The sequence below is a fragment of the Schistocerca cancellata genome, chromosome 3 (genome assembly GCF_023864275.1).
Source record: "Schistocerca cancellata isolate TAMUIC-IGC-003103 chromosome 3, iqSchCanc2.1, whole genome shotgun sequence".
NCBI lineage: Eukaryota > Metazoa > Arthropoda > Insecta > Orthoptera > Acrididae > Schistocerca > Schistocerca cancellata.
The window spans coordinates 792,263,290-792,277,667 of NC_064628.1; the positions used below are offsets into that span (position 1 = coordinate 792,263,290).

The 14,378-nt window shown below is 45.3% G+C and overlaps 1 protein-coding gene across 1 annotated transcript in view; it reads left to right on the forward strand.

The window, feature by feature from the left end:
* Positions 1-14,378, forward strand: part of LOC126176568 (dynein beta chain, ciliary) — a 790,269-nt gene that overhangs the window by 722,482 nt on the left and 53,409 nt on the right. The window contains exon 75 of the mRNA XM_049923728.1: positions 13,331-13,506. Within this exon, the coding sequence (XP_049779685.1) occupies positions 13,331-13,506 (176 nt within the window). The remainder of the gene's footprint in view (positions 1-13,330; positions 13,507-14,378) is intronic.

Sequence of the window (14,378 nt, forward strand, 5' to 3'; positions counted from 1 at the left end):
TCGCATGAATGGACACAGGCAGACAGTGTTTGTTGGTAATGAGGATCACCCTGTGGCTAAACATGCCTTGGTGCACAACCAGCACATCTTGGCGCAGTGTTACACCGTCCAGGTTATCTGGATACTTCCTACTAACACCAACCTATCCGAACTCCGGAGATGGGAACTTGCTCTTCAATATATCCTCTCTTCCCGTTATCCACCAGGCCTCAATCTCCACTAATTTCAAGTTGCCGCCACTCATACCTCACCTACATTCAACAACATCTTTGCCTCTGCACTTCTGCCTCGACTGACATCTCTGCCCAAACTCTTTGTCTTTAAATATGTCTGCTTGTGTCTGTATATGTGTGGATGGATATGTGTGCGAGTGTATACCCGTCCTTTTTTCCCCCTAAGGTAAGTCTTTCCGCTCCCGGGACTGGAATGACTCCTTACCCTCTCCCTTAAAACCCACATCCTTTCGTCTTTCCCTCTCCTTCCCTCTTTCCTGATGAGGCAACAGTTTGTTGCGAAAGCTTGAATTTTGTGTGTATGTTTGTGTTCGTTTGTGTGTCTGTCGACCTGCCAGCACTTTCATTTGGTAAGTCACATCATCTTTGTTTTTAGGTATATTTTTCCTTCGTGGAATGTTTCCTTCTATTATAACCATATCATTAATTTGAACCCAACAATTACGTTTGTTATTGTCGCCTTTGCATTTCGAAATCTTTCCTGTCGTCTTATTTCTCTTTTTTCTCTTTATTTTCTCTTTCTGTTTTTACCAGTAGTTTCACTTTGTATTCACCTTCCCCTTTTACCGTAATCTACTATACAATTTTATCCCGCCTATATATGCTCAACAATCCGTAACCCACTTCCCAACCATAAAAAAAAAAAAAAAAAAAAAAATTCCGCTTTCAACACTACCGCTGCTATAAAATCCACCGTTTCTAGTTCAATAACAGCTGCTTTCACGTTTTTAACAACCATTTCGGCTAGTTCTAATAACTTTAACTTTATTTCCACTTCCGTTTTTCGCACATCACTGATCATTTTAGCCGCTCCCCACAGGTTTTAACGTCATTATTTCTACAATTGTTAGCCCCATTTTCGTAATCTTTCACCACAACACCACTCCTTTAATACGTTTTTTCGAAATTTTCTCGAAATTTTCCCGAATTTCTCCGTCCTTTAACGTGATTTAGCGGCAACACAACCACCTAACCTTTTTGCACATCGCTGTCTACCAACCCAAGTTCACCACAGGATCAACTTAACCAACACTTTTTCGCCTTTTTTCATACCAGATCTCCAATTGCTTCTAGTTATCTATCCCCATATATTTCTATCTTTCTTTTTCATTTCAACCTCATGTTAAACTTTCCACCTTCTAATACCATGTCACCCTCACAACACCCCCACAACGACCCCATTAAGTTTTATTTACATTCCCTCCGCAAACATGCCTTCACCCTAGCCAGATTACGCTGACATATTTTATTTTCTCAGGCTTGTCTGACATTTGGCATAACCCCCAAAGGCCTCACACTTAAAGTTCCCATCTCTGGCTGCAACCCTTCTTTCCATCAGTCCCTATACCAGTTCCAAACTGAACAATCCATTGCCCTCACCCACCTAATCCTTCACCTACACATCAACTCCGCCAATGAACACACCCGTCAACTCCTATCCTTAATAAAAGTCGTCAATCTTTCCTCTCCCACATCCACACCGGCTATTCAGAGCATCCTCCTACAGGCCAACCGTCAATTAGAACACCATGCCACCCTTCACCTCAAAAAACTATCCAATCTCCTGGTTTCCCACCTCCGGAAAGGCAACTCACTCACCCTTCACAACCTTTCCAGCAAACCTCAACCACCTCTCATTGCACACAAACCCAGTCTCTGCCATCTACTCAATCTCCCACTTCCAGCTCCACTCCCTCCAAAACCTCAAAATTCTGATCAACACAATCTGGCACCACAACACCCTAATTCAGTAGTTAACCTTTCCTCCAAACCTCTCTCCCAATCCGAAACCTCTGTCCTATCCAAAGGCCTCACCTTCAGCCCCACTCCCAGATTCAACCAAACAGCCCTCGTCAAAGATTTACTGTCCTACACTCGTACTCTCTGCTGGAAGTATCACTTTGCCACGAAGAAAAATGATCCTAATCCTACCCCAAATGATCCAGCTCCCCAAGACACTATCCAAATTGAACCCTGCCTGGAACAGTTCCGTCCTCCGTCACAGCGGGACCCACCTCCTCTTCCTCAAAATCACCCTCTCCAAACCTTCCAGGAATTTTTGACTTCCAGCCTTGCCTCTCAATCCTTCTTAAAAAACCTTAATCCTACTCCCAACATCACCACTGCTGAAGCCCAGGCTATCCGTGATCTGAAGGCTGACCGGTCCATCGTCATTCTTCCGGCGGACAAGGGTTCCACGACCGTGGTACTTGATCGTCGGGAGTATGTGGCTGAGGGACTGCGTCAGCTTTCAGACAACACCACATACAAAGTTTGCCAAGGTAATCCCATTCCTGATGTCCAGGCAGAGCCTCAAGGAATCCTCAGAACCTTAGGCCCCCTACAAAACCTTTCACCTGACTCCATCAACCTCCTGACCCCACCGACACCCCGCACCCCTACCTTCTACGTTCTTCCTAAAATTCACAAACCCAATCATCCCGGCCGCCCCATTGTAGCTGGTTACCAAGCCCCCACAGAACGTATCTCTGCCTACGTAGATCAACACCTTCAACCCATTACATGCAGTCTCCCATCCTTCATCAAAGACACCAACCACTTTCTCGAACGCCTGGAATCCTTACCCAATCCGTTACCCCCAGAAACCATCCTTGTAACTATTGATGCCACTTCTTTATACACAAATATCCCGCACGTCCAGGGCCTCGCTGCGATGGAGCACTTCCTTTCACGCCGATCACCTGCCACCCTACCTAAAACCTCTTTCCTCATTACCTTAGCCAGCTTCATCCTGACCCACAACTTCTTCACTTTTGAAAACCAGACATACCAACAATTAAAGGGAACAGCCATGGGTACCAGGATGGCCCCCTCGTACGCCAACCTATTCATGGGTCACTTAGAGGAGGCCTTCTTGGTTACCCAGGCCTGCCAACCCAAAGTTTGGTACAGATTTATTGATGACATCTTCATGATCTGGACTCACAGTGAAGAAGAACTCCAGAATTTCCTCTCCAACCTCAACTCCTTTGGTTCCATCAGATTCACCTGGTCCTACTCCAAATCCCATGCCACTTTCCTTGATGTTGACCTTCACCTGTCCAATGGCCAGCTTCACACGTCCGTCCACATCAAACCCACCAACAAGCAACAGTACCTCCATTACGACAGCTGCCACCCATTCCACATCAAACGGTCCCTTCCCTACAGCCTAGGTCTTCGTGGCAAACGAATCTGCTCCAGTCTGGAATCCCTGAAGCATTACACCAACAACCTGACAACAGCTTTTGCATCCCGCAACTACCCTCCCGACCTGGTACAGAAGCAAATAACCAGAGCCACTTCCTCATCCTCTCAAACCCAAAACCTCCCACAGAAGAACCACAAAAGTGCCCCACTTGTGACAGGATACTTTCCGGGACTGGATCAGATTCTGAATGTGGCTCTCCAGCAGGGATACGACTTCCTCAAATCCTGCCCTGAAATGAGATCCATCCTTCATGAAATCCTCCACACTCCACCAAGAGTGTCTTTCCGCCGTCCACCTAACCTTCGTAACCTCTTAGTTCATCCCTATGAAATCCCCAAACCACCTTCCCTACCCTCTGGCTCCTACCCTTGTAACCGCCCCCGGTGTAAAACCTGTCCCATGCACCCTCCCACCACCACCTACTCCAGTCCTGTAACCTGGAAGGTGTACACAATCAAAGGCAGAGCCACGTGTGAAAGCACCCACGTGATCTACCAACTGACCTGCCTACACTGTGATGCATTCTATGTGGGAATGACCAGCAACAAACTGTCCATTCGCATGAATGGACACAGGCAGACAGTGTTTGTTGGTAATGAGGATCACCCTGTGGCTAAACATGCCTTGGTGCACAACCAGCACATCTTGGCGCAGTGTTACACCGTCCAGGTTATCTGGATACTTCCTACTAACACCAACCTATCCGAACTCCGGAGATGGGAACTTGCTCTTCAATATATCCTCTCTTCCCGTTATCCACCAGGCCTCAATCTCCGCTAATTTCAAGTTGCCGCCACTCATACCTCACCTACATTCAACAACATCTTTGCCTCTGCACTTCTGCCTCGACTGACATCTCTGCCCAAACTCTTTGTCTTTAAATATGTCTGCTTGTGTCTGTATATGTGTGGATGGATATGTGTGCGAGTGTATACCCGTCCTTTTTTCCCCCTAAGGTAAGTCTTTCTGCTCCCGGGACTGGAATGACTCCTTACCCTCTCCCTTAAAACCCACATCCTTTCGTCTTTCCCTCTCCTTCCCTCTTTACTGATGAGGCAACAGTTTGTTGCGAAAGCTTGAATTTTGTGTGTATGTTTGTGTTCGTTTGTGTGTCTGTCGACCTGCCAGCACTTTCATTTGGTAAGTCACATCATCTTTGTTTTTAGGTATATTTTTCCTTCGTGGAATGTTTCCTTCTATTACAACCATATCATTAATTTGAACCCAACAATTACGTTTGTTATTGTCGCCTTTGCATTTCGAAATCTTTCCTGTCGTCTTATTTCTCTTTTTTCTCTTTATTTTCTCTTTCTGTTTTTACCAGTAGTTTCACTTTGTATTCACCTTCCCCTTTTACCGTAATCTACTATACAATTTTATCCCGCCTATATATGCTCAACAATCCGTAACCCACTTCCCAACAAAAAAAAAAAAAAAAAAAAAAAAAAAAAAAAAAAAAAAAAAAAAAAAAAATCCGCTTTCAACACTACCGCTGCTATAAAATCCACCGTTTCTAGTTCAATAACAGCTGCTTTCACGTTTTTAACAACCATTTCGGCTAGTTCTAATAACTTTAACTTTATTTCCACTTCCGTTTTTCGCACATCACTGATCATTTTAGCCGCTCCCCACAGGTTTTAACGTCATTATTTCTACAATTGTTAGCCCCATTTTCGTAATCTTTCACCACAACACCACTCCTTTAATACGTTTTTTCGAAATTTTCTCGAAATTTTCCCGAATTTCTCCGTCCTTTAACGTGATTTAGCGGCAACACAACCACCTAACCTTTTTGCACATCGCTGTCTACCAACCCAAGTTCACCACAGGATCAACTTAACCAACACTTTTTCGCCTTTTTTCATACCAGATCTCCAATTGCTTCTAGTTATCTATCCCCATATATTTCTATCTTTCTTTTTCATTTCAACCTCATGTTAAACTTTCCACCTTCTAATACCATGTCACCCTCACAACACCCCCACAACGACCCCATTAAGTTTTATTTACATTCCCTCCGCAAACATGCCTTCACCCTAGCCAGATTACGCTCACATATTTTATTTTCTCAGGCTTGTCTGACATTTGGCATAACCCCCAAAGGCCTCACACTTAAAGTTCCCATCTCTGGCTGCAACCCTTCTTTCCATCAGTCCCTATACCAGTTCCAAACTGAACAATCCATTGCCCTCACCCACCTAATCCTTCACCTACTCATCAACTCCGCCAATGAACACACCCGTCAACTCCTATCCTTAATAAAAGTCGTCAATCTTTCCTCTCCCACATCCACACCGGCTATTCAGAGCATCCTCCTACAGGCCAACCGTCAATTAGAACACCATGCCACCCTTCACCTCAAAAAACTATCCAATCTCCTGGTTTCCCACCTCCGGAAAGGCAACTCACTCACCCTTCACAACCTTTCCAGCAAACCTCAACCACCTCTCATTGCACACAAACCCAGTCTCTGCCATCTACTCAATCTCCCACTTCCAGCTCCACTCCCTCCAAAACCTCAAAATTCTGATCAACACAATCTGGCACCACAACACCCTAATTCAGTAGTTAACCTTTCCTCCAAACCTCTCTCCCAATCCGAAACCTCTGTCCTATCCAAAGGCCTCACCTTCAGCCCCACTCCCAGATTCAACCAAACAGCCCTCGTCAAAGATTTACTGTCCTACACTCGTACTCTCTGCTGGAAGTATCACTTTGCCACGAAGAAAAATGATCCTAATCCTACCCCTAATGATCCAGCTCCCCAAGACACTATCCAAATTGAACCCTGCCTGGAACAGTTCCGTCCTCCGTCACAGCGGGACCCACTTCCTCTTCCTCAAAATCACCCTCTCCAAACCTTCCAGGAATTTCTGACTTCCAGCCTTGCCTCTCAATCCTTCTTAAAAAACCTTAATCCTACTCCCAACATCACCACTGCTGAAGCCCAGGCTATCCGTGATCTGAAGGCTGACCGGTCCATCGTCATTCTTCCGGCGGACAAGGGTTCCACGACCGTGGTACTTGATCGTCGGGAGTATGTGGCTGAGGGACTGCGTCAGCTTTCAGACAACACCACATACAAAGTTTGCCAAGGTAATCCCATTCCTGATGTCCAGTCAGAGCCTCAAGGAATCCTCAGAACCTTAGGCCCCCTACAAAACCTTTCACCTGACTCCATCAACCTCCTGACCCCACCGACACCCCGCACCCCTACCTTCTACCTTCTTCCTAAAATTCACAAACCCAATCATCCCGGCCGCCCCATTGTAGCTGGTTACCAAGCCCCCACAGAACGTATCTCTGCCTACGTAGATCAACACCTTCAACCCATTACATGCAGTCTCCCATCCTTCATCAAAGACACCAACCACTTTCTCGAACGCCTGGAATCCTTACCCAATCCGTTACCCCCAGAAACCATCCTTGTAACTATTGATGCCACTTCTTTATACACAAATATCCCGCACATCCAGGGCCTCGCTGCGATGGAGCACTTCCTTTCACGCCAATAACCTGCCACCCTACCTAAAACCTCTTTCCTCATTACCTTAGCCAGCTTCATCCTGACCCACAACTTCTTCACTTTTGAAAACCAGACATACCAACAATTAAAGGGAACAGCCATGGGTACCAGGATGGCCCCCTCGTACGCCAACCTATTCATGGGTCACTTAGAGGAGGCCTTCTTGGTTACCCAGGCCTGCCAACCCAAAGTTTGGTACAGATTTATTGATGACATCTTCATGATCTGGACTCACAGTGAAGAAGAACTCCAGAATTTCCTCTCCAACCTCAACTCCTTTGGTTCCATCAGATTCACCTGGTCCTACTCCAAATCCCATGCCACTTTCCTTGATGTTGACCTTCACCTGTCCAATGGCCAGCTTCACACGTCCGTCCACATCAAACCCACCAACAAGCAACAGTACCTCCATTACGACAGCTGCCACCCATTCCACATCAAACGGTCCCTTCCCTACAGCCTAGGTCTTCGTGGCAAACGAATCTGCTCCAGTCCGGAATCCCTGAAGCATTACACCAACAACCTGACAACAGCTTTTGCATCCCGCAACTACCCTCCCGACCTGGTACAGAAGCAAATAACCAGAGCCACTTCCTCATCCTCTCAAACCCAAAACCTCCCACAGAAGAACCACAAAAGTGCCCCACTTGTGACAGGATACTTTCCGGGACTGGATCAGATTCTGAATGTGGCTCTCCAGCAGGGATACGACTTCCTCAAATCCTGCCCTGAAATGAGATCCATCCTTCATGAAATCCTCCACACTCCACCAAGAGTGTCTTTCCGCCGTCCACCTAACCTTCGTAACCTCTTAGTTCATCCCTATGAAATCCCCAAACCACCTTCCCTACCCTCTGGCTCCTACCCTTGTAACCGCCCCCGGTGTAAAACCTGTCCCATGCACCCTCCCACCACCACCTACTCCAGTCCTGTAACCTGGAAGGTGTACACAATCAAAGGCAGAGCCACGTGTGAAAGCACCCACGTGATCTACCAACTGACCTGCCTACACTGTGATGCATTCTATGTGGGAATGACCAGCAACAAACTGTCCATTCGCATGAATGGACACAGGCAGACAGTGTTTGTTGGTAATGAGGATCACCCTGTGGCTAAACATGCCTTGGTGCACAACCAGCACATCTTGGCGCAGTGTTACACCGTCCAGGTTATCTGGATACTTCCTACTAACACCAACCTATCCGAACTCCGGAGATGGGAACTTGCTCTTCAATATATCCTCTCTTCCCGTTATCCACCAGGCCTCAATCTCCGCTAATTTCAAGTTGCCGCCACTCATACCTCACCTGTCATTCAACAACATCTTTGCCTCTGCACTTCTGCCTCGACTGACATCTCTGCCCAAACTCTTTGTCTTTAAATATGTCTGCTTGTGTCTGTATATGTGTTGATGGATATGTGTGCGTGTGCGAGTGTGTACCCGTCCTTTTTTCCCCCTAAGGTAAGTCTTTCTGCTCCCGGGACTGGAATGACTCCTTACCCTCTCCCTTAAAACCCACATCCTTTCGTCTTTCCCTCTCCTTCCCTCTTTCCTGATGAGGCAACAGTTTGTTGCGAAAGCTTGAATTTTGTGTGTATGTTTGTGTTCGTTTGTGTGTCTGTCGACCTGCCAGCACTTTCATTTGGTAAGTCACATCATCTTTGTTTTTAGGTATATTTTTCCTTTGTGGAATGTTTCCTTCTATTACAACCATATCATTAATTTGAACCCAACAATTACGTTTGTTATTGTCGCCTTTGCATTTCGAAATCTTTCCTGTCGTCTTATTTCTCTTTTTTCTCTTTATTTTCTCTTTCTGTTTTTACCAGTAGTTTCACTTTGTATTCACCTTCCCCTTTTACCGTAATCTACTATACAATTTTATCCCGCCTATATATGCTCAACAATCCGTAACCCACTTCCCAACCATAAAAAAAAAAAAAAAAAAAAAAAAAAAATCCGCTTTCAACACTACCGCTGCTATAAAATCCACCGTTTCTAGTTCAATAACAGCTGCTTTCACGTTTTTAACAACCATTTCGGCTAGTTCTAATAACTTTAACTTTATTTCCACTTCCGTTTTTCGCACATCACTGATCATTTTAGCCGCTCCCCACAGGTTTTAACGTCATTATTTCTACAATTGTTAGCCCCATTTTCGTAATCTTTCACCACAACACCACTCCTTTAATACGTTTTTTCGAAATTTTCTCGAAATTTTCCCGAATTTCTCCGTCCTTTAACGTGATTTAGCGGCAACACAACCACCTAACCTTTTTGCACATCGCTGTCTACCAACCCAAGTTCACCACAGGATCAACTTAACCAACACTTTTTCGCCTTTTTTCATACCAGATCTCCAATTGCTTCTAGTTATCTATCCCCATATATTTCTATCTTTCTTTTTCATTTCAACCTCATGTTAAACTTTCCACCTTATAATACCATGTCACCCTCACAACACCCCCACATCGACCCCATTAAGTTTTATTTACATTCCCTCCGCAAACATGCCTTCACCCTAGCCAGATTACGCTCACATATTTTATTTTCTCAGGCTTGTCTGACATTTGGCATAACCCCCAAAGGCCTCACACTTAAAGTTCCCATCTCTGGCTGCAACCCTTCTTTCCATCAGTCCCTATACCAGTTCCAAACTGAACAATCCATTGCCCTCACCCACCTAATCCTTCACCTACTCATCAACTCCGCCAATGAACACACCCGTCAACTCCTATCCTTAATAAAAGTCGTCAATCTTTCCTCTCCCACATCCACACCGGCTATTCAGAGCATCCTCCTACAGGCCAACCGTCAATTAGAACACCATGCCACCCTTCACCTCAAAAAACTATCCAATCTCCTGGTTTCCCACCTCCGGAAAGGCAACTCACTCACCCTTCACAACCTTTCCAGCAAACCTCAACCACCTCTCATTGCACACAAACCCAGTCTCTGCCATCTACTCAATCTCCCACTTCCAGCTCCACTCCCTCCAAAACCTCAAAATTCTGATCAACACAATCTGGCACCACAACACCCTAATTCAGTAGTTAACCTTTCCTCCAAACCTCTCTCCCAATCCGAAACCTCTGTTTCTGACTTCCAGCCTTGCCTCTCAATCCTTCTTAAAAAACCTTAATCCTACTCCAAACATCACCACTGCTGAAGCCCAGGCTATCCGTGATCTGAAGGCTGACCGATCCATCGTCATTCTTCCGGCGGACAAGGGTTCCACGACCGTGGTACTTGATCGTCGGGAGTATGTGGCTGAGGGGCTCCGTCAGCTTTCAGACAACACCACATACAAAGTTTGCCAAGGTAATCCCATTCCTGATGTCCAGGCAGAGCTTCAAGGAATCCTCAGAACCTTAGGCCCCCTACAAAACCTTTCACCTGACTCCATCAACCTCCTGACACCACCGACACCCCGCACCCCTACCTTCTACCTTCTTCCTAAAATTCACAAACCCAATCATCCCGGCCACCCCATTGTAGCTGGTTACCAAGCCCCCACAGAACGTATCTCTGCGTACGTGGATCAACACCTTCAACCCATTACATGCAGTCTCCCATCCTTCATCAAAGACACCAACCACTTTCTCGAACGCCTGGAATCCTTACCCAGTCCGTTACCCCCAGAAACCATCCTTGTCACCATTGATGCCACTTCCTTATACACAAATATCCCGCACGTCCAGGGCCTCGCTGCGATGGAGCACTTCCTTTCACGCCGATCACCTGCCACACTACCTAAAACCTCTTTCCTCATTACCTTAGCCAGCTTCATCCTGACCCACAACTTCTTCACTTTTGGAAACCAGACATACCAACAATTAAAGGGAACAGCCATGGGTACCAGGATGGCCCCCTCGTACGCCAACCTATTCATGGGTCGCTTAGAGGAAGCCTTCTTGGTTACCCAGGCCTGCCAACCCAAAGTTTGGTACAGATTTATTGATGACATCTTCATGATGATGATGATGAGCGTTTGGCGTCATTGGCCGGGAGGCCCCACGCGGGGCAGGTCCGGCCGCCTTGGCGCAGGTGTTATTACATTCGGCGCCACATTGGGCGACCTGCACGCCGGATGGGGATGAAATGATGATGAACACAACACAACACCCAGTCCCTGAGCGGAGAAAATCTCCGACCCAGCCGGGAATCGAACCCGGGCCCAGAGGACGGCAATCCGTCACGCTGACCACTCAGCTACTGGGGCGGACGACATCTTCATGATCTGGACTCACAGTGAAGAAGAACTCCAGAATTTCCTCTCCAACCTCAACTCCTTTGGTTCCATCAGATTCACCTGGTCCTACTCCAAATCCCAAGCCACTTTCCTTGATGTTGATCTTCACCTGTCCAATGGCCAGCTTCAGACGTCCGTCCACATCAAACCCACCAACAAGCAACAGTACCTCCATTACGACAGCTGCCACCCATTCCACATCAAACGGTCCCTTCCCTACAGCCTAGGTCTTCGTGGCAAACGAATCTGCTCCAGTCCGGAATCCCTGAAGCATTACACCAACAACCTGACAACAGCTTTCGCATCCCGCAACTACCCTCCCGACCTGGTACAGAAGCAAATAACCAGAGCCACTTCCTCATCCTCTCAAACCCAGAACCTCCCACAGAAGAACCACAAAAGTGCCCCACTTGTGACAGGATACTTTCCGGGACTGGATCAGATTCTGAATGTGGCTCTCCAGCAGGGATACGACTTCCTCAAATCCTGCCCTGAAATGAGATCCATCCTTCATGAAATCCTCCCCACTCCACCAACAGTGTCTTTCCGCCATCCACCTAACCTTCGTAACCTCTTAGTTCATCCCTATGAAATCCCCAAACCACCTTCCCTACCCTCTGGCTCCTACCCTTGTAACCGCCCCCGGTGTAAAACCTGTCCCATGCACCCTCCCACCACCACCTACTCCAGTCCTGTAACCCGGAAGGTGTACACAATCAAAGGCAGAGCCACGTGTGAAAGCACCCACGTGATCTACCAACTGACCTGCCTACTCTGTGATGCATTCTATGTGGGAATGACCAGCAACAAACTGTCCATTCGCATGAATGGACACAGGCAGACAGTGTTTGTTGGCAATGAGGATCACACTGTGGCTAAACATGCCTTGGTGCACGACCAGCACATCTTGGCGCAGTGTTACACCGTCCGTGTCATCTGGATACTTCCTACTAATACTAACCTATCCGAACTCCGGAGATGGGAACTTGCTCTTCAATATATCCTCTCTTCCTGTTATCCACCAGGCCTCAATCTCCGCTAATTTCAAGTTGCCGCCACTCATACCTCACCTGTCATTCAACAACATCTTTGCCTCTGCACTTCTGCCTCGACTGACATCTCTGCCCAAACTCTTTGTCTTTAAATATGTCTGCTTGTGTCTGTATATGTGTGGATGGATATGTGTGCGTGTGCGAGTGTGTACCCGTCCTTTTTTCCCCCTAAGGTAAGTCTTTCCGCTCCCGGGACTGGAATGACTCCTTACCCTCTCCCTTAAAACCCACATCCTTTCGTCTTTCCCTCTCCTTCCCTGTTTCCTGATGAGGCAACAGTGTGTTGCGAAAGCTTGAATTTTGTGTGTATGTTTGTGTTCGTTTGTGTGTCTGTCGACCTGCCAGCACTTTCATTTGGTAAGTCACATCATCTTTGTTTTTAGATATATATATAGATATATAAAGAGGGAAGGAGAGGGAAAGACGAAAGGATGTGGGTTTTTAGGGAGAGGGTAAGGAGTCATTCCAATCCCGGGAGCGGAAAGACTTACCTTAGGGGGCAAAAAGGACAGGTATACATTCACATCCACACACATATCCATCCGCACATGGACGTGTGAACTGAGGATCTTCCAATACATCGACACCTAAGTCTTGTTTGAAGATCTGTGTTTGATACCTGTTATGGTATATGTGAGCAAGTCTAGTTCTCCTGATTGTGTTTTTGTTCATGAGTAAGGTTTTTCAGCACCATTCTTTCACATCCATGGTGTGTGTGCGGATGGATATGTGTGTGGATGCGAGTGTATACCTGTCCTTTTTTCCCCCTAAGGTAAGTCTTTCCGCTCCCGGGATTGGAATGACTCCTAACACTCTGCCTTAAAACCCACATCCTTTCGTCTTTACCTCTCCTTTCCTCTTTACTGAATGCTAATATCAACCTTGTCTCATGTGGCTAAGCAATTGGAGGATCACAGTCTCATTACATACTTACCACATCTCATTTTTAACACCAGAAATTCAGTTATAAGCAACATAATCCCTGACCATACATTTTCTAAAGTGTTTAATATATTGTTACATAATTTAATACATTATTGCAAAATATATTTCAGGTGACCTGACAATTAGTGTGAATGTCTTATACAACTATTTAGAAGCAAATTCTAAAGTTCCATGGGAAGATCTGCGTTATCTGTTTGGTGAGATTATGTATGGTGGACATATAACTGATGACTGGGATCGCCGACTCTGCATTTCGTACTTGGAAGAATTAATGCAACCTGGACTTGTGAGTATTCACTCTATCCAATCAAAATGAAGGAATAAATTAACTATAATGCATAATACCACATATAATATGAATTACTAGTTTTTTGATAGCTGTTTCAACAGTTTCTTTTTGATTAATGTGAGCAGACCTTCTCCATAATAAACTGCATTTTCTATCAAACCTGTGCACTATATTATTTCGCCTTGTGAACTACATTTTTTATTTTCTGTTCTGATATGCAGATCTAGTTATTTGTAACTTTTTTTATTGAGTTATCATGTAGTCTTCTGCTTTCAAGATGTCATATTTTTAAATTTTCTAACACTGTGTGTATGTGAGAGAGAGAATGGGCATGCACATGCGAGTGTACGTGCATGCTCATACATTTAGTGTCCCTCTAGGATTCTAACATTACTATCCAAGTATTTAAATAAAATAGTACTTTTTGATTTTTGCAAAAAATAATATATACTTTTCAGGTGATTTAGTTGGAACACTAAAATAATATGTATCACCATGATTAAGTATTCAGTCAGATAATGTTAGAAAAAGACAATGTGAATACTAGTACTTCATTGTTGAATAATTAGGTTCAGGGATCTCCATTGTAAATAGTAAATTGACAACATTTCTATGCAGCTTCCAATCTACTCTTCACAGATATAACAAAGATATTCTCAAATTTTTCCAATTCTTGACCTTTCCAGTCTTCAAGATTATTTTGTAACAAATTACCTGAACCATGACTTTAACAGATGAATTACATATTCAACAAACACTCACAAACTGTCTTTTGTAGCTGCAGCTGCTGTTGGATATATAAGGTAGTAACAATAGCTGATTACTAGTGTACAATCGAAACTGTTACTTTTTACAATGAAAAATTGTGT